The sequence below is a fragment of the Giraffa tippelskirchi genome, chromosome 9, assembly GCF_054371585.1.
Source record: "Giraffa tippelskirchi isolate mGirTip1 chromosome 9, T2T-mGirTip1v1.2.pri, whole genome shotgun sequence".
Taxonomy (NCBI): domain Eukaryota; kingdom Metazoa; phylum Chordata; class Mammalia; order Artiodactyla; family Giraffidae; genus Giraffa; species Giraffa tippelskirchi.
In genome coordinates, this window is record NC_137283.1 from 53,382,925 (window position 1) to 53,405,194 (window position 22,270).

A 22,270-nucleotide genomic window follows, 5' to 3' on the forward strand; every position below is an offset into this window, starting at 1 on the left:
TTGAGGTTATTACAGCAGAGGGAAAACAAAATAAAGCCAAAGAAGAACAAGCCCCACAAGTAACTGTGGAGACTGAAGATTACAGTTTGCAGCCTGTGGAGGTGATTGCCAGTTCCCCGGTTGACCTCCTGAAGAAGCAAAGCATGTGGATCCTTCCAGGGCAGAGGTGACCCAAGGAAGCGAGAGGGACAACCCGACCTTACGAGCAGTTATCCTGCCTGCTCACATCGGCTATCACCGCCTAATAGTACCGTCGCCAAAAAAGCCATTTGGGGTGACTTGGTGTCTTGCGGAGACATCATCAGTTTGGCTCGGGGAACATCTTGACTCTGATGCTGTTTTTAAAAGAAATTGAGGCTTCTGTACCAGCTGGTTCCCCTGTAGGAGTCCCGAGTTTTCATCTTCTGGTAAAACCTACTCTTACTTCTAAGTTTGGAACTTTGCTCCCGCCTCCTTTTTGGAAGGGAGAGCTTTTTAAAAACTTCCTTCTTTAACAGCCTGGCAAATGACTTCCAGAACTCATGAAGTTGCAGAAGCATCATTACCCAGCAAAATGGGCATCAGCTCCATATGCCAGAGGGGCCCCCTTCCCGCTCCTGGTGGTCTCCACTGCCTTTTTATAGCTGCCGATCAGCAGCTAAGCACATACTCACTTTGTCAGCGGGACTTGGTCATGTGCCTCGGTGCTTATTTTAATAACTGCCAGAGCTCACAGGCCCCACAGCTGGGAACATGAGAAGAGAAGTCTGCTCTCTCCGCTCCCTTTTTGGCCCAGAGATGGTGCCTCAGGGCCAAATTGCAGTGATGGCGGCACTCCTGCTAAGTGAATGGCCCCGCGTAGCCTCTGAGAAACTGAATAGAGCGCTCCCAACCTCTGAGCACTCGCCTCTCTGGACTTCCCCTGGATGACCTATAGCAGGAGACCACCGCTGCCTTGTGATGAAACCTCTGCCATGTCTGCAGAGCTCTGGTGAGGGAGGGAAACTTAGTGAGGGCTGCTCAAGGGGCGGGAAGATCTGGTGGTGAGTGCCTGGGAAGGGCGACCGCGTTTGGCTGGTGGCGGGGGAGGGTGAGGCGACAAGAAAGATGAAGAGCAGCGGCCCTGGATTGGCTGCTGACTCTCAGCCAGACATCGGAAGAGGCGCATCGCACGCTTTCCCATTTAGCCCTCCCAGCAGCCTCGTGGGTTGGGTGTGATTATCTGCAGATAATGAAGCAGAGGCACAGGGCATGATGTTACCCACCCTGTGCCGGGCAGCCAGTGCGAGGTGGGGCCAGAACTCCAAACGTCGGTTGATCTGACTGAGGACCCAGCTCCCAGCTACCTTAGCTTTCAGCATCCTTTCTCCGAACCATTAAAAAAAAACCCCAAAACTCCCCTGCCTTCCCAAAGCAAACAAACAAAACAAGAACACACAGGTGAAAATCCTAGCGAGAGATGGTTTACATAGTCAGGCTGGTCTGTTTTTCTCTTCTCCCCCACCAAGGGCCTAGTGTCCCTAGAGGTGGGTCTGTTTGGTTTTCTAATCTCTGTGATTGTTGTTGCTTCCTCACCAGTTTTACTGCTTCCTTTTCCAGAAATCCTACACCGGCTTGCTGTTTGCTGTGTCTAGTCCTCTCGGCACGCACCGAGGCAGAAGGGCTGGGCAGACTCATTCCAGAAAAACGCCTCTGCTCCAGTTAACTTGATAAGCAGCGAAGCCAAAATACGTCCATCTTGAGCATCTTTAATAACAAAATGCCAGAATATCTATGGAAATGATATTTCATTTTCGGTGCTTATTCAGATGGCCCCACAGTGCTCGCCGTCGAGGGGGCCGCGGGGTAGTGGTGTTCACAGTGGCCGATGGAGAGGTGCAGGGGAGGGTGGGGCGAGCAGCAGCTCTGGGATGGTCTCCCGGAGCCGGTCACCTTGTGCGGGGACATGGGGGCAGAGCGCCTTTCAGACGGGGGCGCCGAAGCAGGTTGGTAGGCGAGTTAGCGGAGCACCGAGCAGCTTGGTGGTTTCTGCAGAGTCAGGTGGGGGTGAGGAGGGGCAGGCCCCCCAGGTGGCACTGGAGAAGCTGGGAGGCGGTAGCAAGGGTCCAGGAGAAGGCATGGAGGAGCCTGCTGGGGTGTGGCTGTGCGCCTGCCAAGGATGCAGAGTCCTGCTGTTGCCGCGGGCTTTCCTGTGTGTGATGAGCCTGGGTAAATACCTAACGCGCTTCGTCTTGGCTTAGTGATGCTCCCATCTGTGTGAGAGTGGTCTGTGGAGACCACATTCACCGGTCCCTCAAGACGGATTGGCACCATAGATGGTTCACGTGGCCTAGGATTCCAGCCTTGTCCTCTGCTTCACCCTCAGCACATGTCTCTTGCCCTCTGAGAAGATCCTACCCAAATCTCAGTCACCCTAGAAACAAAATGCCTTATCGGCACCTTCTAAGGATCAAAACAACAGGTTTCAAAGATCATCTAGTCCAAGGTTGGCCAATTCTGGCCCGTGGGGCACACCCAGCCCAAGGCCTTTCTTTGTGCAGTCCATGAGATAAAGGTTTTTTTACGTTTTTCAAGAGTTGTGAAAAAAGAAGAAAATATGACAGAAACTGTTTCGGCCTGCAGTGCCTGAAGTATTTACTGTTTGGCTCTGTTCAGAAAAAGCTTGCCAACCTGTGTTCTTATCCGACCACCTCTGTGCAAAATGGCTTGGCAAACGATTGCCTGATGGCGTGCTCGAGTACTTCCACTAATGGAAAATGCATCATCTTTCTGGTCAGCCTGCTTCCTGTTTGGACAAGTCAGGTTATAACTGTTAAACTCTGCCCAGATCTTGCCTCCTGATGTCCAGTTGCTCAGTCATATCCAACTCTGCGACCCCATGGACTGCAAGATGCCAGGCTTCCCTGTCTTTCACTATCTCCTGGAGTTTGCTCACACTCGTGTTCATTGAGTCAGTGATGCCGTCCAACCATCTCGCCTTCTGTTGCTCCCTTCTCCTGCCTTCAGTCTTTCCCAGCATCAGGGTTTTTTCCAGTGAGTCGGTTCTCCACATCAGGTGGCCAAAGTATTGGAGCTTCAGCTTTAGCATCAGTCCTTCCAATGAATATTCAGGGTTGATTTTCTTGAAGATTGACTGGTTTGATCTTCTTGCTAGTCCAAGGGACTCTCAAGATTCTTCTCCAACACCACAGTTCTAAAGCATCAGTTCTTCAGTGCTCAGCCTTCTTTATGGTCCAACTCTCACATCCATACATGACTACTGGAAAAACCATAGCCTTGACTAGATGGACCATTGTTGGCAAAGTAATATCTCTACTTTTTAATATGCTATCTAGGTCGGTCATAGCTTTTCTTCCAAGGAGCAAGCGTCTTTTAATTTCATGGCTCCAGTCACCTTCTGCAGTGATTTTGGAGTCCAAGAAAATAAAGTCTCTTACTGCTTCCATTGTTTCCCCATCTGTTTGCCATGAAGTGATGGGACTGGATGCCATGATCTTCATTTTTGAATGTTAAGTTTTAAGCCAGCATCCGTCCATTGGCTCTTTTGGGGAGAAGAAAGCCATTATTTCATGTCAGCAGGTTCTGAGTGCGTAATCTATCCTAGGCACTGTGCTGAGTGCTGGAGAAAGAGAAATAGGACGAGGTTCTTGCATCAGGGTTTTCCAGGAGTTATTTCTCTGAGCCAAAACAGTAGAACTGGTCTTACCTCTCTCTCATTCCCGCTCTTCTTGCCATTGGGTCAGGGCTTTTCTCTTTCCTTATTTGACTTATTTCTGTGTTACTATTTCACATTAGACAGTACAAAACTCGAAAGGCAAAAAGGACATACAATGAAAATAAGTCTGTCCACAGCCCTGTCTCCAGCCCCTGGAACTTCTTTCCTGGGAGGCAACCACTATTACACATGTCCTGCGGGGATTTGATAGTGAAGAACAGCACTAACACAGTGGTTAGGTCCATTTGGACAGGAACTTCTGGAAAGTACCACACGGTAGTGTTTTTTGAGCTCTTGTTTAAGTTGCTGAGCGTGACTTAGTTTTATTTCTAGAAAAGCCTAAAATTGGTAAGTTTGGGTGGTAGATGCAGAGGGTTCATATTGCTTAACATGCATCTGCATTATTTCAGGTAACTCCTCACTGGATGTTTTGGTTACCACTGGGTTTCTTCTGCTGCGGGAGTTCTTGTTCGTTACAGTCTCAAGTCCTCAAAGCCCTTCCTCTTTCACCGAAAGTGACACAATCCCATCTTGTGTGAAACTCTTGGGTTTCACATCCTGAATAAAATGTTGAAGATCAGTGGAAGTAAGCTCTAAGCTTTGTAAGCTAAGCCGAGGCCTCGTCTCTCCTGCACCATGCCGGGTTACATGGGCAAGCCTGACTTTTCAGGACGCAGGTACTGTTTGTGTCTAGGTCGGTTACACATGAATGACTTTGCACCTGGGACTCACTTCCTCTTCCTCCAGGATTCCCTCCTGATTGTTACTTCTTAAGTCTTCCCTTCTAGTTTAGGGACAGTGTGACATAGATGTATAGGCTGCTAGGCAATACCTTTTTACTCGAGTATCCTGTGTGGATGTTTCCGGCAGATTCCTAATCACCCGTTGCTGGTGTTGCTTAAGACCTTTCCATCGCCCTAGCCAGTAAGGCAGCACTTCAGCGGCTGGACGCCAGCCACATCTTCTTGTGAAATGGGCTCTTGGGTTCTGTTCAGAATTTCTCGAAGACCAAATATGTCAGAAATGAAGCCTGGGCCTCTGATTTCTTTTAATGTTATTTATTTGGCTGTGCTGGATCTCATTTGCGGTATGTGGGATCTCATTCCCAGGCCAGTTCCCCACGGGCCCGCTGCACTGGGAGCTCGGAGTCTTAGCCACTGGAGCATCAGGGAAATCCCAAGGATGTGCCTCTTATGCAGATTACTTTCTAGTTCATTCTCTTCTGTCATCCTCCTCTTTTTCCTGGCTTAAGTGCTGTGTGGAATACAATTTTCTCTTTTGTCTTTGGCACTGGTAAAATTCCATCTTGGTGACCTTTGATGCCCTGGAGAAGGGCCTGGCTGCCCACTCCAGTATTCTTGCCTGGAGAATTCCATGGACAGGGGAGCTTGGCGAGCTATATTCTGTGGTACTTCAACATCTTGATGACCTTAGCAGGTCATCAAAATGATGATGAGTTACTGTTGACTTTTAAGACTAACTTGCAGTTGATCGTGAAGTGTGTAGGGGTCTGATGCCCCATCCCATGGAGGATTTCAGATGAGATCTGTTTGTACTGCTGTTTTGCTGGGGTGTTGATTCTTACCTCTCTGAACCTCAGTGTCGTATTCTGTGAAACCGGAAATGTCACTTTTTAGGGCTTTGGGGAGGAGCTAATTCATGCACCCGCCCCTGCCACAGTGCCTGGCCCTGGCCAATACTTCGTAACTATCACTTTCATCTCGTGGCAGAGGACTTTTGATCCTCTAGCATGTAGTGGTTTATTGGATATGAGAGAAGAATTGAAGATGACTTTGAGGTTTCTTTGTGGCTATATGATGGTGCTCTTTAATAAACTAGGACATACAGGAAAAGGGACAGAATTTTAATGAAAGGAACATTAAGTTTTCGATTTGTCAAGCTGAAGATGCCTGAGAGAAATTCAATTCCAGCCTTTAGAAGACACTTTAATATACGGTTAGAGGTTAGTGCTAGAAATACCATCCTGGGATTCATTGGCATCTAGATGGAAATGGGTGTGTAAAATGAAAAATTTGCTTTGGGGAAAGCTTATAGACGAAGGAGAGGGCTGAGCACGGAAGCTTTCAAAAGCCAGCAGTAGAAGGAGAATGCCAGCTGTGTTGTGGAGGGAGAGAGGAGAAAGGAGCGATGGAGGCCCGCAAAACCAAGCAGGAGACTGTGAGGGTGTGCCACATCAGCGTTTCTCATAGTGTGGGCCCAGGCCACCAGCATGAGGGTCTGTTTCTCCACTGGGCACTGAAGGCACGGTGCGTAGGAGCCACAAACTTTCCTGGGGCCTGTGAACACAGGAGTGACCCAAAAAGGTGAACATTCTGCAAGTGCAAAGCTATAAAGAGCCTTTCAAACAAAAGCCAGAGATTGTTTGACATGGGCCAAGGGTGCGTTTAAATATGTTTGAAATGGTTTAGAGGTCGGTGTGTCCACGTGTGTGTGCGTGCTCAGTCGTGTCCAACTCTTTGCGACCCCATGGTCTGTAGCCCACCAGGCTCCTCTCTCCATGGGGATTCTCCAGGCAAGAATACTGGAGTGGGTTGCCATTTCCTTCTCCAGGGGATCTTCCCAACCCAGGGATCGAACCCACGTCTCTTGCATTCGACAGGCAAATTCTGACTCCAAAAGTAAGAGTGCTGGTGTCCTGAAGGCTTCAAGATAGCATCAAACTCAAATCAGAATCACCTGGAGCACGGGTCCCTGCCACCCTCTCTGTCCTTTCTCCCCTGCCAACCACCCCCCCCCCCAGCAAGTAGATCCGAGGCATCTTCATTTTTTAATAAGCCCACAGGGAGGTGGAAACACTTGTTCAGTGCTGGCTGATGTGTGATGTTGCAAATTCATGCCAAGGCCGCAATGTGCTCAGGCCCTGCTCGGAGCTTTCACCCTGCTCTGACCCACCCTCACCTCCTCTTCCTTGATTTTTACCAGGTTTATGTAGTGCTCACTTGCATTTTACCATATAATTACTATTGGTCCAAAGCTCCTTGTCTCTCTGATAGCCAACAAGTTTAGAAAACTGAAAGGTTTTTAAAAATCTTTGCACAAAACTCACGCAGAACTTCTCTGAGTAGACATGAACTGTCTTCTTTTATTTATCTCCTCTAGTGAGACTGTTCACACGTCCTACTGCAGACATGCTCATCTGTCTTGGGGCAGTTGGAGACTCAAGTGACCTCATCATCGTGTGCCTTTGGAACTGCAAGTTCCTCTAGGGTTGTGCTTCCCGCCCGCCACCCCATCACCTCAGGGTCTGTGTCCCCTCCCCACCCACCCACGAGAGCGTGTAGGGGACATAGGGAATTACACTGAATGTACGCCTGCTGGCTGAGACGGTTAAATTTATTTGATGATTTGAGTTGGTGATGCCATCCAGCCATCTCATCCTCTGCTGCCCCCTTCTCCTCCTGCTGTCAGTCTTTCCCAGCATCAGGGTCTTTACCAAGGCTCTTCGCATCAGATGGCCAAAATATTGAAGCTTCAGCTTCAGCATCAGTCCTTCCAATGAATATTCAGGGTTGATTTCCTTCAAGGAGATCAGGGTTGGATCTCCTTGCAGTCCAAGGGACTCTCAAGAGTCTTCTCCAGCACCACAGTTTGAAAGCATCGATTCTTCAGCACTCAGTCTTCTTTATGGTCCAGCTGTCACATCCATACATGACTAGTGGAAAGACCATAGCCTTGACTATATGAACTTTTGTCAGCAAACTCATGTCTTTGCTTTTTAACACACTATCTAGGTCTGCCAGCTATACCCTAATACAAAGTAAAAAGTCTACAGGAAAAAAATAAAATAGATACAGTAAAGTGCATATTTCTCGCATTTGAAGGATAAAATGTGAGATTTCAAAGCAGTTCTGATACTGTGGTTTGGGTGGGGCAACTTCATCCTTCTTGGCTGGGGTGCTCAAGCACTGCCTCACTCAGAACCCTGACAGTTGGCGTTGCTGCGTTGCTAACTGGCTGGACTTCGGGTTTGTGCTTTTAAAGTCCCCTGGGGCCACACAGGATGGCTCGAAGAAGGGATAACACTAGCGCATCAGTCAGACTGGCTCACAAGAAAGAAAGATGGGCCAAAGTGAAGGCCACGGAGGTCAGTTGTGTCGCCCAGAGGCTGAACGTGGCAACATAGCCAGGATCCTTGGGTTGTTTTCCAAAGTTGTGTCTTCAGGCAGCTTGTCGACCTCTCATCGCTGTCTGTTTCTCTGTCTGTTTTGATTAAGTGTGATTACAAATGTCCTTTCTCGCCGTATTCTGTGCATTGTCTCTGTGTTTTGTTTCTTGCAGGCGATAAAGAATGGCAGCAGCTATGGGGGACCCTGGCCCCTCCAGATTGCAGTTCGCCCCCTTCAGCAGCACCTTGGATGTTGGCTTCTGGCATGAGTTGACCCAGAAGAAGCTGAATGAGTACCGGCTAGACGAAGCTCCCAAGGACATTAAGGGTTATTACTACAACGGTAGGCGATAGGAAACTCCATTCTTATTCTCTACCTTCTCTGCCCAGTGTAGAGTCAGCTGTCCTTCAGAATGGGATGTCCTTGACTTTTACCATTAATGCTATCTCCTGGTTTTTACTTTTACTTCCTGACTTTTTGACCCATGTTCACTTCTTTTCTCCTTTTTGGGAGAAGAAAGGGGAAGCCAGTGTATTAATCAAAAGAGTTAATATCCATTACTGAGTATTGCTGGGGAAGGGGATTGGAAACATTTTCCCCAGTGAATCTTTGCTTTAATATTCCTGGCAAATACCTTGGATTCACAAACGATGTCAAGCAGCCGTCTGCTGCTGAGTCCTTATTCAGCTTGGGTGACTGGAAATTGGAAGGGGCCCTTTCGGCTTCACCAGAAGAGAGAGGTGATCCACAAATGTTTTTGCTGCAAAGGCTGCTATGACTAACTCACGATTGAACGTGTAACTCACGATTGAACGTGTAAATGCTTCCTTCCAGGGGACTCTGCAGGGCTGCCAGCTCGCTTAACGTTGGAGTTCAGTGCTTTCGACATGTGAGTACTTTTTGATTGAAATCTAAAATAGAGAATGCTGATTTTTGCAAGGAATGAGGGTTCTTAACTTTCATCGTAGGTGGGCCGCGGGGCGATCCACAGAAGCTTCCGGTGAGCTGGGCTAGCATCTCGTGGTTCTGTTGTACCTCCCATGGCACAGAGACAAGTGCTGGGTGCTCAGGAGTGTCTGGTTCATTTTTTCAGCACATATTTATTACCTATTAGGTGCAGCAGTGAGCATTTATTAGACTTCTTCTGTATACAAGTTACTGTACAAGGCATTGTAGGGATGTACAAAGAAACGTGACAGAATGTCCTCAAGAGGTTTCTTAGACTAATTGGGGACTGTGGGGAATTGCTGGAGAGAAGAAACACATTTATTGACTTAATTTACTGACTTATTTTCTAGAGATAACCCTTTCAGACCTGCCAGGTGTGGTTTTCTTCCCTTTCACAGGTGAGGAAACCATGAGTCCAAAGGTGAAGTGACTTATCCAAGTCATTTAGACATGGCTAAATTTAGGGAGCAAGGGTGAGAGGAAGATGACCTGTATTTCTGAGGTTGCAGTCTGAGTAGCTGGGGGCAATTTCTTATTTTCTGTAGAAACCGAGAAGCCAGGAGGTGGATATAGTTTGGGGAGGAGGTAAATTTGGTTTAGGACGTGTTGAGTTAGAGATGGCAGAGTCCAGTAGAAACGTCCAGGAGGCACTGGCCCCCGGGAGGGTGGGTCGTCCATGTAGAGATCCTGAGGCTGTAAGAGAGGAAGAGACTGTAGCGTGAGGAGAAGGAAGGGCAGTGACAGGGACCGGACCTGATCAGGGGGGCAGAGACACAGAACTCGCCAGAGAGACGTGACTTGCTGGAGAAGAAGAACCAGAGATGATGTTTTCAGGAAGGAAAGAGGTTCAGCAGCAACAGAATCAGAAAGGCTAGAGTTCAGTGCTCGGGTCACTGGACTTGTTGACTGGGTTGTATGAGAAACTAAATTCTGCGCCAGGGGGCAGAGCAGAAACTATGGCTTTAAGATAACCAAGAGCTGGAGGATTAAAGGCTGCCAGGAGGGAGGGCATCTTTTTCTGCTCCCTCGTGTGTTTCCCGTGTGAGGGGAACGTGAAGAGGTATTTGTAAAGACCACCTGCATATGGAGATAGTCAAAGATTTATTGTTGTTGTTCAGTCGCTCAGTCATGTCCGACTCTTTGCGAGCCCTTGGACAGCAGCATGCCAGGCTTCCCCGTCCTTCACCATCTCCCGGAGCCTGCTCAAACTTATGTCTATTGAGTCGGTGATGCCATCCAACCATCTCGTCCTCTGTCGTGCCCTTCTCCTCTTGCCCTCAGTCTTTCCCAGCATCATGGTCTTTTCTAATGAGTCAGTTCTTTGCCTCAGGTGGCCAAAGTACTGGGGCTTCAGCTTCAGCATCAGTCCTTCCAGTGAATATTCAGGGTTCATTTCCTTGAGGATTGACTGGTTTGATCTCCTTGCTGTTCAATGGACTCTCAAGAGTCTTCTCTAACACCACATTTCAAAAGTATCATTTCTTCATTGCTCAGCCTTCGTTATGGTTCAGCTCTCACATCCATACATGACTACTGGAAAAGCAATAGCTTTGACTATATGGACCTTTGTCGGCAAAGTAATGTCTCTGCTTTTTAATATGCTGTTTGAGTTGGTCATAGCTTTTCTTACAAGGAGCAAACATCTTTTAATTTCATGGCTGCAGTCACTATCTACAGTGAGTTTGGAGGCCAAGAAAATAAAGTCTGTCCCTGTTTCCATTGTTTCCCCATCTATTTGCCATGAAGTGATGGGACTGGATTAGTCAAAGATTAGGGTATTTCAAATAAAGTCTCCCTGGAATTTGAAAACAAAAAATCTCTTCAAAAGTCAATACATTTTATTCCTCTGTCACTATCAAATTGTGAAACTAAATTGCACAACTTGAATCAAAAATGATGTTAGTCTTTGTACCTTTAAAAGATATGTTTTGATGTTTCTTGCTCCCTTCAGAGCTTTCTTGCTCCGTAATAAATCCTTCTGATTGCTCGTCAAAGCAAAAAATCCTAGTCATCTCTCTCCTGCGCCGGCAAAGACTAACTTACTTTTGGAGCAATCACAAAATAACGAGGAAAATGCATTCGGTGTAGTCTTAAATTATCTGAGACTAATAAATGGGGTAGTGTAGTTTTAGTATAACCGGGAGGGTCCAACGTTCCTCACAAGCTGCCCTCACTCCTGTCTATTCTTTTTTTTTTTAATGTATAACTTGATGTATTTATTTATGGCTGTGCTGGGTCTTCGTTGCTGTGTGCTTTTGTCTAGTTGTGCCAAGTGGGGGCTCCTCTCTAGTTGTGGTGCGTGGGCTTCTCATTGCGTAGCACAGGCTCTAGGGCACGTGGGCTTCAGTAGCTGCAGCCCGTGGGCTCTAGAGCACAGGCTCAGTAGTTGTGGCTCACGGGCTTAGGGCTTAGTTGCCCTGAGCAACTAAGGATCTTCCCAGATCAGGGGTCGAACCCGTGTCTCCTGCATTGGCAGGCAGATTCTTATCCACTGAGCCACCAGGGAAGCCTGCTCCTGTCTCTTCTGACACTAGATGAAAGCTTATTATTTTTTGAGTTTCAATAATTTTGTTCTTTGGCACAACTAATTATAGAAAAAAAACTATTCACAGAAGTTAGGCTTGATCTTGTTGCAAAATCCAGGTTTCTTAAACCTTACAATCCAGAAATTTTAGTTGAAGGAGATGAAGTCTGTGATCCTGTGGCTATGGTTTTCACCCAGATGGCTCGATTTTCTTGGTCATCATTTGTCAGTTAGCAGTTGGAATATTCACTGTGTGTGAGGCTCTGTGGTAGGCACTGGGGGAGATGACCAAGAATGAAGATGTCTGTAGAATGAAGATGGGAGTCCTGGATGGGAAGCTTGATGGCTTGGAATCTGCCCCTGATTAACTGCCTTACCTGGAATGAGTCTTTCATTTTCTCAGCTTCAGTTTCCTCATCTGCAGTTCCCAGCTTCTAAATGTTCCTTTCAGTTTTAAAAGTCTGATTTTCTTCCTTTCTTTTTTTTTTTTTTTAACTTTTTCGTAAAAGTCTGTGATTTTCTGAGTCCCCTTTCTTAGGATGGTTGGTGCCATGGTCTGAACGTTGGTGTTCTTCAAAAGCACGTGTGTTGAAAACCCAGGGCCCAAGCTTACAGTCTGAAGAAGTGGGCCTTTGGGAGGTGGTGAGGGCAGGGCTCTCATGAATGGGGTTAGTGACCGGGACCCCAGAGACCTAGCTCACCCCCTCTACCCTGCAAGGACACAGCTGAAGCGGAAGAAGCTCTTCGCCAGGCCCTGGCGCTTTGATCTTAGACTTCTAGCTTCCAGAGCCATGAGGCTGTTGTTTGGCAGCCCCCCAGTCTGTGGTGGTGCAGCCGCTGCTGGGGCAGGCCACGACAGTCAGGAAGTTTACTGAAAGCACTTGGAGCTCCTCCAGAGAAACGAGGTCTTTGTATCCAAATTGTTTTCATCATGATTGGTTCTTTCTTTGCGTTTATTGCTGAGCATCTGCGTGGGTTTGTAGGGAAAATCTCTGTGCATTTATTCATCAAACACTGAATGTTTCTTGTGTGCAGATGTGTAGGTGTTAGAAATACAAAGACAAGCAAACAGGGGACTCTGGAGGAGCTCTGGATGGAGGTGGAAGACAGGTATTAGCATCACAGGGTATGCAGTGCTGGAGTAAATGTGGGGGGCTGATAGTTGGTTCAGAAATGCTTATTGATTGCTTCCTCTGTGTCTTGATGATAGAATGTGCCGGGCCCTGGGCATACAGAGAAGCATAAGATGCAGTTTGGAGAGCTAACAGCCCGAGTCCTCATCGGTAGATGCCAGGTGTGCCTCAGCTTTGCACAGCGCCAGACAGACCCCTTTCACTCTGAGATCCTGGAAGCCGGATGCATCTCTGCCAGCAGTTGGCATCACAGGATCCTGTTGTCTACCTTGTTTTGGTTGTATTATCAGTCACACTTGACTGATTTGATCAGGCACCGACTGTCTTGCCCTGGAGGGAGCTGTCTTAGGCTGGCACGCTGATGAACCGGACCCCAATATGTAATGACCCTAACACAGAGGGAGTCTGTTTCTTACCCATTTATTAGTCCAGGTGGGGGTGGGGGGGCGGAGGTGGTCCAGTCTTTTTCTATCTTACGGCTCCATCATCCTGGAGGGCTTGCCTTTGTGTGCTACTGAGAACAGAATTGTCACCTTCCGGTGGCAGGAGAGAAGAGGCGCAAGAGAACCAAAGTGAAAATCGGGGGAGACACACCCAACTCTCTTAAAGACCCTTAACGGCCCGGGTGAGCGTGGGGTTGGGGGGCATGTATCACCCCACTCACTTTCCATCAGGCAGAGCCGAGGCCTCACATGGTGCCGAGCTACAAGCATCAGAGCATTACTTCTGTATAAAGAGAGAAAAATAGACTTTGGTGGACAATCTCTGTACAAATTTAAAGCTAGTTAAAAAAAAAAAAATCCTTTCCTTTGAGGAACATTTACCTAGTTATTTATTTTTAAAATATATAGCATCTTTTAAAAATAGTTTGAATTAATTTTTTATTTTTGGCCGTGCTGAGTCTCCGTTGCTGCACAGACTTTCTCTAGTTGTGATGAGTTGGGGGCTACTCTCTAGATGTGGTACGCAGGCTTATCAATGTTGTGGAGCATGGTCTGTAGGACACATGGACTCAGTAGTTGTGGTACACAGGCTTAATTGCTCCGTGGTATGTGGGATCTTCCTGGACCAGAGATTTAACAGTTGTCCCCTGCATTGCAAGGCAGATTCTTAATCACTGGACCACTAGGGAATCCCAACATTTACCTAATTAGTGATAAGACATATTTTCCTTTCTAAGCTTCAGTTCAGTTCAGTTCAGTCGCTCAGTCGTGTCCGACTCTTTGTGACCCCGTGGACTGCAGCACGCCAGGCCTCCCTGTCCATCACCAACTCCCTGAGTCCACCCAAACACATGTCCATCGTGTCAGTGATGCCATCCAACCATCTCATCCTCTGTTGTCCCCTTCTCCTCCTGCCCCCAATCCTTGCCAGCATTAGGGCCTTTTCCAATGAGTCAACTCTTCGCATGAGGTGGCCAAAGTATTGGAGTTTCAGCTTCAACATCAGTCCTTCCAGTGAATACCCAGGACTGATTTCCTTTAGGATGGACTGGTTGGATCTCCTTGCAGTCCAAGGGACTCTCAAGAGTCTTCTCCAACACCACAGTTCAAAAGCATCAATTCTTCGGCGCTTAGCTTTCTTCACAGTCCAACTCTCACATCCATACATGACTACTGGAAAAACCGTAGCCTTGACTAGATGGACCTTTGTTGGCAGAGTAATGTCTCTGCTTTTCAATATGCTATCTATGTTGGTCATAACCTTCCTTCCAAGGAGTAAGCGTCTTTTAATTTCATGGCTGCAATCACCATCTGCAGTGATTTTGGAGCCCCAGAAAATAAAGTCTGACACTGTTTCCACTGTTTCCCCATCTATTTCCCATGAAGTGATGGGACTGGATGCCATGATCTTAGTTTTTTAAATGTTGAGCTTTAAGCCAACTTTTTCACTCTCTTCTTTCACTTTCATCAAGAGGCTCTTTAGTTCATCTTGGCTTTCTGCCATAAGGGTGGTGTCATCTGCATATCTGAGGTTTTTGGTATTTCTCCTGGCAATTCTAAGCTTCAGGTTGGGCTTAATAAGATAAATAGAAGGCATAACCCTTGCGTTCAGAGACCTTCAGCAGTAGCTGAGAAAATACGGCTCATTTGCTAGATCATCTGTGCAGGGCACAGGCCCTCTTATTCTCCACCATCTTGCCAGCACCTAACTCAGGTCCGACATGGACTGGCCACTCAGATAGCTGTTGGCATCAACTGCAAGCAGTTTGAGGGCCTGGCTGTCAAAATGCGAAGTGGTTTGGCTGGTGGAAAGGCACCCATGGACCCCGTTAGAGGACGCGATGAACAGAAGCTCAGAGATGGTTACAGAAAGCAGGAGATCATGCAGTCGGGCCCCTAGACTGAATGTGACTTGGATACCAGAGCTCTCCATGGGCAGGTGAGACTATGCACACTTGGTAAAGGCTTCTCCAGATTCATTCCATCCCAGCCACCCTCACCGCCTTTCTGTTCTGGAGGATCTGGCCACGTGCCTACCTTTGCCCAGGAAGTTCCATAACAGCCCTCGTACTTTCCAGAGTCATCACTGTGAGGCTGAGCGATGTTGAGGGCCTGGTGTCCAGAGGAAATGTGCCAGGCTTCAGGCCTTTTTAGGATCTGATCTTTTCCCCGACTCGGGTTAGTGTGTTCACTAACTAGTTAAGAGTTCACTGTAGGCAGTAGGCTATGGGGAAGATGTCTAATTCTAGTTTTCTAAAACAGCTTTATTGAGATATACTTTACATACCATGTGGACTTCCCTGGTGGCTCAGACGGTAAAGCGTCTGCCTACAATGCAGGAGACCCGGGTTCAATCCCTGGGTCGGGAAGATCTCCTGGAGAAGGAAATGGCAACCCACTCCGGTACTCTTGCCTGGAAAATCCCATGGACGGAGATGCCTGGTAGGATACGGTCCATGAGGTCGCAAAGAGTCGGACATGACTGAGCGACTTCACTTCACTTTACATACCATACAATTTACCCATTTAAAATGTACAATTCAGCACTTCTTAGTATATTCATGAGGTTGTGCAGCCACCACCGATGCACATTTTCGTCACCCCAAAGAGAAGCCCTGTACCCTTAGCAGTCACTCCCCATCCCTCCCTGCTGCCTTTCCCCCGCGCTGGGCAACCACGATTCTGCTGTCTGTCTCTATGGATTTGGCTGCTGTGGACATTTCACAGCAATGGCGTCACAGCAAACTAAACCCATACATGTCCAGGCGTGGGATTTGGACTAGACTCTCTAGTTTCCAAGTCTAGGGCTCTTTCCAGTCCTCCTCTGAGCCACCTCTTTCTAGAACAAGTGGAACTTGAACCTGGAGAAACTACTGGAATGGCTTTCCCTCCCACTGTCACTTTTTAAGTTCTTTCCTCTCGCTACCTCCCAGGTGGAACTTTAGCCTTGAAAAATGCTTCTCCTCTGAAACTCAGCTTGTCCTCACTAATGAGTTCACACGAGGGCTGGTGTCCTAGCAGCTGCTTGAGTTCTCATGCTTTAGTTTCCTCCTCTCTCAGTTCTCACAGCAAGGCTTCAGCCTGGCATTTGCACATCCAGGGCATCTGGACGCTAGGAGGGAGGGTCCCAGATTCGATCAGAGCATCCTTCTCTCTGTTTCTCTAGTCATTTCATGAAGCCATGTCTGCATGTAGAACCACGTCTGCATGTAGAAGCCTGGTTTACCAGCTGCTCCGCTTCCTTTTTCTTCCCTCTCAGCCTAGTCTTGTCCTTTTCTGTTTGCTCTTTTCTCCTCAAGTCTAGCCTTGATGGCCTCATCTCACCCAAGTGAAGAATATTCTTCTGTTGTTGTAGAGTGGTGACACATACAGCCGATGAGCCCCTGACTCATCACCTCCGAGAGGCAAGCTCTGGCCTTTGAAAGTTGCTTCTGCCGGGACTTGGCATTTGAGCCTTAGAGACAGCATTTGGCAGAACCTCCTCACCTGTTGCACTACTCCACACCCGCTCCAGGATTAGATCTGTCTAAACCCGCAACCCCACCCTCCTCCCCGAACCCCGTTTTACTCAGACTCGAAAGGTAGAAACACTGGGTCTGAAGAGCTGCCATCAGTGTAAGCAGTGAGCCTTCTCTCTGCAGTGGCTGTGACCACAGTGTGCATCTTGTAATGAGTACTGTTCTCAGTTAACATCTGTAACCTCTGAAGGGCTTCCCAGGTGGCTCAGTGGTAAAGAACCTGCCTGCCAATGCAGGAGACGCAGGTTTGATCCCTGGGTTGGGAAGATCCCCTGGAGGAGGAAATGACAACCCACTCCATTATTCTTGCCTGGAGAATCCCATAGACAGAGGAGCCTGGTGGGCTACAGTCCATAGGGTCGCAACGAGTCACACATGGACTAAGCAACTGAACCCACACACACAACCTCTGAAATGCAAATTAGTCATTTCAGAGACGAGACCAGGTTTTCCCACATCTGGGTTGTGTTCAGAATCATCTCATCTTTCTCCTCTCCTGACCTGGATCAGTCTGAGGCCGTGGGGGACAGTGTAGAATGTGACACTCATGTGGCACAACATAGCCACGCAGATGTCCGGGGTGCAGTGCAGCGTGTTGCGTGGCTCACACGCCCTCAGGGGCGTGCTCTGCGGCAGCTGCGTGCACAGCCTGTGTGTGGCGGCGAGGTCGTAGTGCAGTCAGGAGGAGGAGGCATGCCCCTGCCTTTGGAGAGCTTCCTGTCCTCCAAGGGGTGTGATTGTTGGTCTTGAAAACACTCTAAAATACTATGCTCATCATCAGAGAAGGGGGGGATGGATGGATGGCTTTCTGGAAGAGGAGGATTTGCAGCAGGGCGCTGAAGCCTGGGAGTGCTTGAGTGGGGAATGGGCAACACAGACCCTTAGAGTCAACAGTTCTGAGTTGAGACCCCAGCTCTGCCTGTTGTGTGATCTTAAGCAAATTACTTAATCCTTCAAGAGGGAGAACAAACTCCTTGCAGAAACGAACCCTTGTACCCAGGATCAGTAGAATCTCAGTAAATAATGTCTCCCTTTCAGTGTAAAGATGGGAAAGAATTCTTTTAAATGCAAAAAGAGCTTATATCTGGGGGGCAGTGGAAAGACAGCATGCAGAGACATTAGGGGAAGGGGAGTAGAAAGGCGTTTGGCGGGTAGAGTGCGCATTTTTACTTCTTAAGCAGTGATATTCATAGTTTTCCAAAGAAATGTAAGCCAGTCTTCTCTTTGTCCTGTAGAGCACAGTCCTTGTCTCTGACTGTCTTCTGGTTTGTCTGTCATTTGCTGGCTCTCTAAGTCCCAGCTGTGCCCATTAACCACGTTTCTCTTGTATCCAGGAGTGCGCCCACCCCGGCCCGCTGCTGCCCGGCGGTCGGCACACTGTATAATACCAACACACTCGAGGCTTTCAAGGCTGCAGATAAGAAGCTACTTCTGGAAGAAGCAGCAAACGAGGTTAGCTGGGAAATGTGATGTACCCGTTGTCTTGTCCATGGTCTTGTGGGCACGCAGTTGCAGACCAAGTGCCTGACTCTGTCACAGAAGCTAGCGTTTACCCGACATTCAAGTGTACTCAGGGCCTTCTGCGGTGATGGGTGGGTCAGGGAGGAGACAGTCAGGCTCTCCCCAGAGGAGAAGGTCACAGCAGAGAAGGGAAGCGCTCGCCAGCTGATCTCCAGTTAGCATTCTACAGCAGCTCAGCCTCTCTGAGTGTGCCAGCTCCGTGCCCATGTCTCGTGCATTCGGGTTCTCTGTTCCCCATGCCCCTCAAGAGGCTTTCTAGTCCTGAATGCTGTCATGCTGTCAGAGCCCATCATGTCGTCTCTCCAGCGTCCTCAGGGCTGAATGGGAAACGCTGCGTGGTACTTGCTGGGGCCCCCATGGCCCGGCCTCTGTGGCCCCGTGGCTGTTCTGTCCCGTCACTCTTGCCCTTGCTGTCTCTGACCACTCACAGCAAATCAGGGAGCATTCCTCCCTTCACCGCTTTCTGTGGTCCCCTCTCTCCCTGGGACTCCATGTTTTCTCTGCCTGGAATGTCTTTCCTTTCCTTCTTCACGTCTGAGTTAGTGTGAGGAATAAGTAGGGAGTGGTTTATCCCCGCCCTCTCTACCACCCACTTCATCGATGAGCTTCACCCCAGAGAGTCTTATGTATGTGGGGGCCGTGGTCAGAGAGGGGCGTCCCCTGCCTCAGCCTCAGGAAGGCGTCCCTCCCGCCCCTCGTGATGGGGGCGATGGTTGCCTTCCTCGGCCTGCGGCTTGACTGCTCGTGGGCTCCTGAGTGTTTCAGAGCCCGTCTCTAGAGAGTAGGTCAGGTCTTAGGCTGTCATTGAAAACAGCAGGCTGCCCCCCACGAGAATCCCAGCCCCGTCCCTTGTCCGGGGCTCAGCCTCCCCTTCGGTTTGTCAGAAGCGGGGCCCACTCTGTGCTCTAGCTCCTCCAAGGTCATTGTTCCCATATCAGGACCTTCTCTCTGCTTATTTCCCTGTTCCACTCATGTGTGTGCCGGGGTTTCTATTGGCACAGCTGTTGGTTTGCTTAGTGGCACAAAGTTTAGCCACCAGTCTTAGTTCCTGAAACGTCTGACCAGGACCCGCTTCTGCTTCCAGTCACGGTCCTTCCTGAGTATCCATAAACTTGATACTTTTTTTTTTATCTTCAGGGAAAGATTCTCCCAAATAAGGCTTTTAAGAAATGCCCTGTTCATAGTTCAGATCACGGCCTCTGGAGCCCATCCCCGCTCCTTTCCCTCCTCCGTCCTTAGCCGAGGTCAGGGCTCCTCCCAGTTACTGTCCGCCCGTCTGCGAGGTCACCTGCTGGCTGGCGGCATACAGACGTGGCTGCCTGGCTCTATCCCGGGCTGTTAGCTCCTGGAGGCTGGGCACTGTGCCCCTTTCTTCTGTCGCCCCAATGTGCTTGCTCTGGAGTCAACAACAAGGAACCATCTGTGGAAGGCGGCGACCAAGGCACGAACGGGCCGGGCTTCCTCTTTGATGCTGAGACCCAGCAGGAGAGGGGATGCTTCTGGACTTTCCCCTGTCTCTGCAGGGGGCCCGGGATGAGTGTGCTGGGCCTGTGGGCAGGAAGGCACGCTGCCCTGCAGCTCCATCTGCTCCTGGGAGGGAGGCGGGAGGAGATCCCGGGACCTGTCTTGACGCTACTCCTCCTTCTGGCAGATCTGGGAATCCATCAAATCTGGGGCTGCCGTGGACAACCCCGTGCTCCTCAACAAGTTCCTCCTCTTGACGTTTGCGGTAAGTCCACTGGCTCGGCGGGGTCTGGACTGTGGACTGCCCTGGCTGAGCCGAGGGCACTGATGGGACAGTCTGCTCTCTTCTCTTGAGTCACATCTGTTGAACAAATCCTTGGGTGGTTAGTGACCCGGTAGTGGCTGGCGTTTCTCACTGATGCAAGATTAATTCATTCTCACCGATCATACTGGTGGTGGTTGCCTGGTTTGTGTGACGGAGACCCAGCTCTCGTCATTTGAGGATGTGATGAAGTCCGGGTCTGGGAGCTGGGTTCATTGCTGCTAACGTCTTTGTTAAGTTCAGCGCCGCAGAGCTCAGTTGGTGGGTCCATCGACATAAGGAACAGGTGACGACTCGAGGATCTAAGCCATTCCCAGGTGACTTCTAGACGAGAGGGGGTCACCCTGCATAGCTTGTCCACACAGCTGTGTTTGTTTTTTTTTTAACAAAGAAAATGTTTTATGTAAGTGAGATCTAATTAAAATGAACTTTAAGGGGAGCTTTGAAGAGGAGAAGAAATCACATTAGGGGAACAACTGCTGGCCAGGGAAGCAGGGGGAGGGAGCCTCAGTGATGGGGAACATGGGGAGAAGGTGAGGGCTGACTGTTTTTAATAGAAGTGTCAGCCCACACACACACATATGCATGTGTATACACACATATGCGTGCATGTGTGTATCTCCATATATCTCCATAGAAAGCTCATTTACCCTTTATAATTATGTTGACGTTATAGTATTCTGTCAAGTGTATGTTCTATAGACCTTTTTACATCTAGGTTGTTTTCAGTATTCACTATTTTATTTTACTTTTGACTGCACTAGGCAGCATGTGGGATCTTAGTTCCCTAACCAGGGGTCAAACCCACGACCCCTGCCCTGGAAGCAGTCTTAACCACTGGACTGCAAGGCAAGTCCCCAGTATTCACTATTATTAAAAAAAAAAAAAAAGTTTCAGTGAACATTGTCAGCTACCCTGATTTTCTTCTCCTGCTTATTTCTTTAGAAGATAGCCCATTGGAGTGGGCATGTAAACATACTGATGTTGACACATACTAAGTGCGCTGGTAGTTCACCCCAGCTTTATCAGCTTCGGACGTGAATCCTCTTCCCTGCATTTTTCTTTTCTATTTTTGGTTTGCCAAGTTATAGGTCTTGCCTTCCTTCCTCCCCCACAAACTTGTCCTCCGTTTCGTCCTCCTGCTGCCTCTCTGATGTACCACCCAAGGCAAAGGGGAGAGAGAGAGGATTCAAACTGGGGGTCATACCCAGGGCAGGGGGCGGTGAACATGGGGGCCCTGCCAGGAGCACGTTGCCTAACAAGTTAAAGTGCTTTCTGTGTGTCGGTGGCGAGATAGGAAAGCATCTGATACTTCAGGGGATTACTAGGCACAATTTGGCATTGATATTTTGTAAATTTGAGTAATTTTGTAAGGATAAATAAAAGCAATGCTAATTAAAGTTTTTTTGTGTTTTTTTTTTTACTTTACCATCAATACATCTTCTGTATTAAAAGTTCTAGTTAGTAAAATCTAATAGACAACTTGTGTTTAATGAGAAAACAGCATTGGATCTCACTTAAAGTTTTAGGGCATCTCCCGGAGTCATTATGTGAGTTGGCCATGTTGCCCTTTCTACTGAGTATTCTTGGCCTGCCTTTAAAAAAATTAAAAGTCTCTGTCTTTAGAAACCCGTCAGACACAAAGGGCTTTATGTTTAATGTAATCGAGGTCTCTTGTATCCTGAAAAGAATCCTAAGAAATTCAAGCCTTTTGACTCTGAAGATGACCTGATAAAAGCTTTTGGAAACTGGCAAGGCCTTCATCTTGAATCATTTAACCTTTCGCTAAAGATCAGTTATGACAAATCATTTAAGCACACGGAAGAGAGAAAAATCTCTGGAGGTGTTTTTCTTTCCTTTCTGCTCTTTCTAGGACTCCAAGGTACAGACACTTCATTAATTTCCATTTTGCAGTTTGTTTTGCTGTTGTTAAGGGGAATTTGTCCTTAGTTGATCAGTTAGTGGCAGAAATAAAGACTGTGGAAACAACAATTACTAGTCTTCTTCATCTGGACATGTATTTATGTGTAAGTTTGTTTTTAAAAAGTCACCTAGTATGACTCCATTTGTTTGGAAAGTCCAGAATAGGCAAATCTATAGAGACTGAATGTAGGCTAGGGGTTTCCAGGGGATGAGAGTGAGGTGAATGGAGAGTTACTGTGAATGGTATTTCTAACTAATAAACCAGTGGGGAGTTTCTGCTATTGGGGTTTCTTTTCGGGGCAATGAATACATTCTGAAATTGGTGGGGATGGTGGTACAGCCTTGTCAGTATACTAGAAAACCACTTAATATGCTTTAACATCTTTAACATGGTGACTTTTTTTTTTGGCTTCATTGCCTTGTGTGGGCTCTCTCTAGTGGCAGCGAATGGAGGCTACTCTCTAGTGGAGGTGCCCAGGCCCCTCGCTGCAGTGGCTTCTCATGTTGGAGCACACGCTCTAGGGCACGTGGTCTCCGTAGCTGTGGCTCCCGGGCTCTCAAGCACTGTCCAGTAGTCGTGGCACTCAGGCTTAGTTACCCCGAGGCACTTGGGATCTTCCCAGACCGGAGATCAAAGCTAGGTCCTCTGCATT

General features: G+C 48.3%; 1 protein-coding gene across 30 annotated transcripts in view; it reads left to right on the plus strand.

Moving 5' to 3' along the window:
• The window catches only part of ATG7 (autophagy related 7), a 512,414-nt gene that overhangs the window by 220,065 nt on the left and 270,079 nt on the right, over positions 1-22,270 (plus strand). For 27 of the 30 annotated variants that reach the window (XR_014064308.1, XR_014064309.1, XM_081526092.1 and 24 more), the window contains 4 exons: positions 7,994-8,163; positions 8,656-8,710; positions 17,722-17,839; positions 19,560-19,637. Coding sequence is in view for 28 of the 30 variants with exons in the window: in XM_081526092.1 (XP_081382218.1) it covers positions 8,004-8,163; positions 8,656-8,710; positions 17,722-17,839; positions 19,560-19,637 (411 nt within the window). In the remaining 2 variants the exon portion in view is untranslated. Of the gene's footprint in view, positions 1-4,104; positions 4,372-6,814; positions 6,958-7,993; positions 8,164-8,655; positions 8,711-17,721; positions 17,840-19,559; positions 19,638-22,270 lie in introns of all 30 variants that reach the window. The other 3 variants (XM_081526105.1, XM_081526106.1, XM_081526108.1) reach the window with 2 other exon arrangements.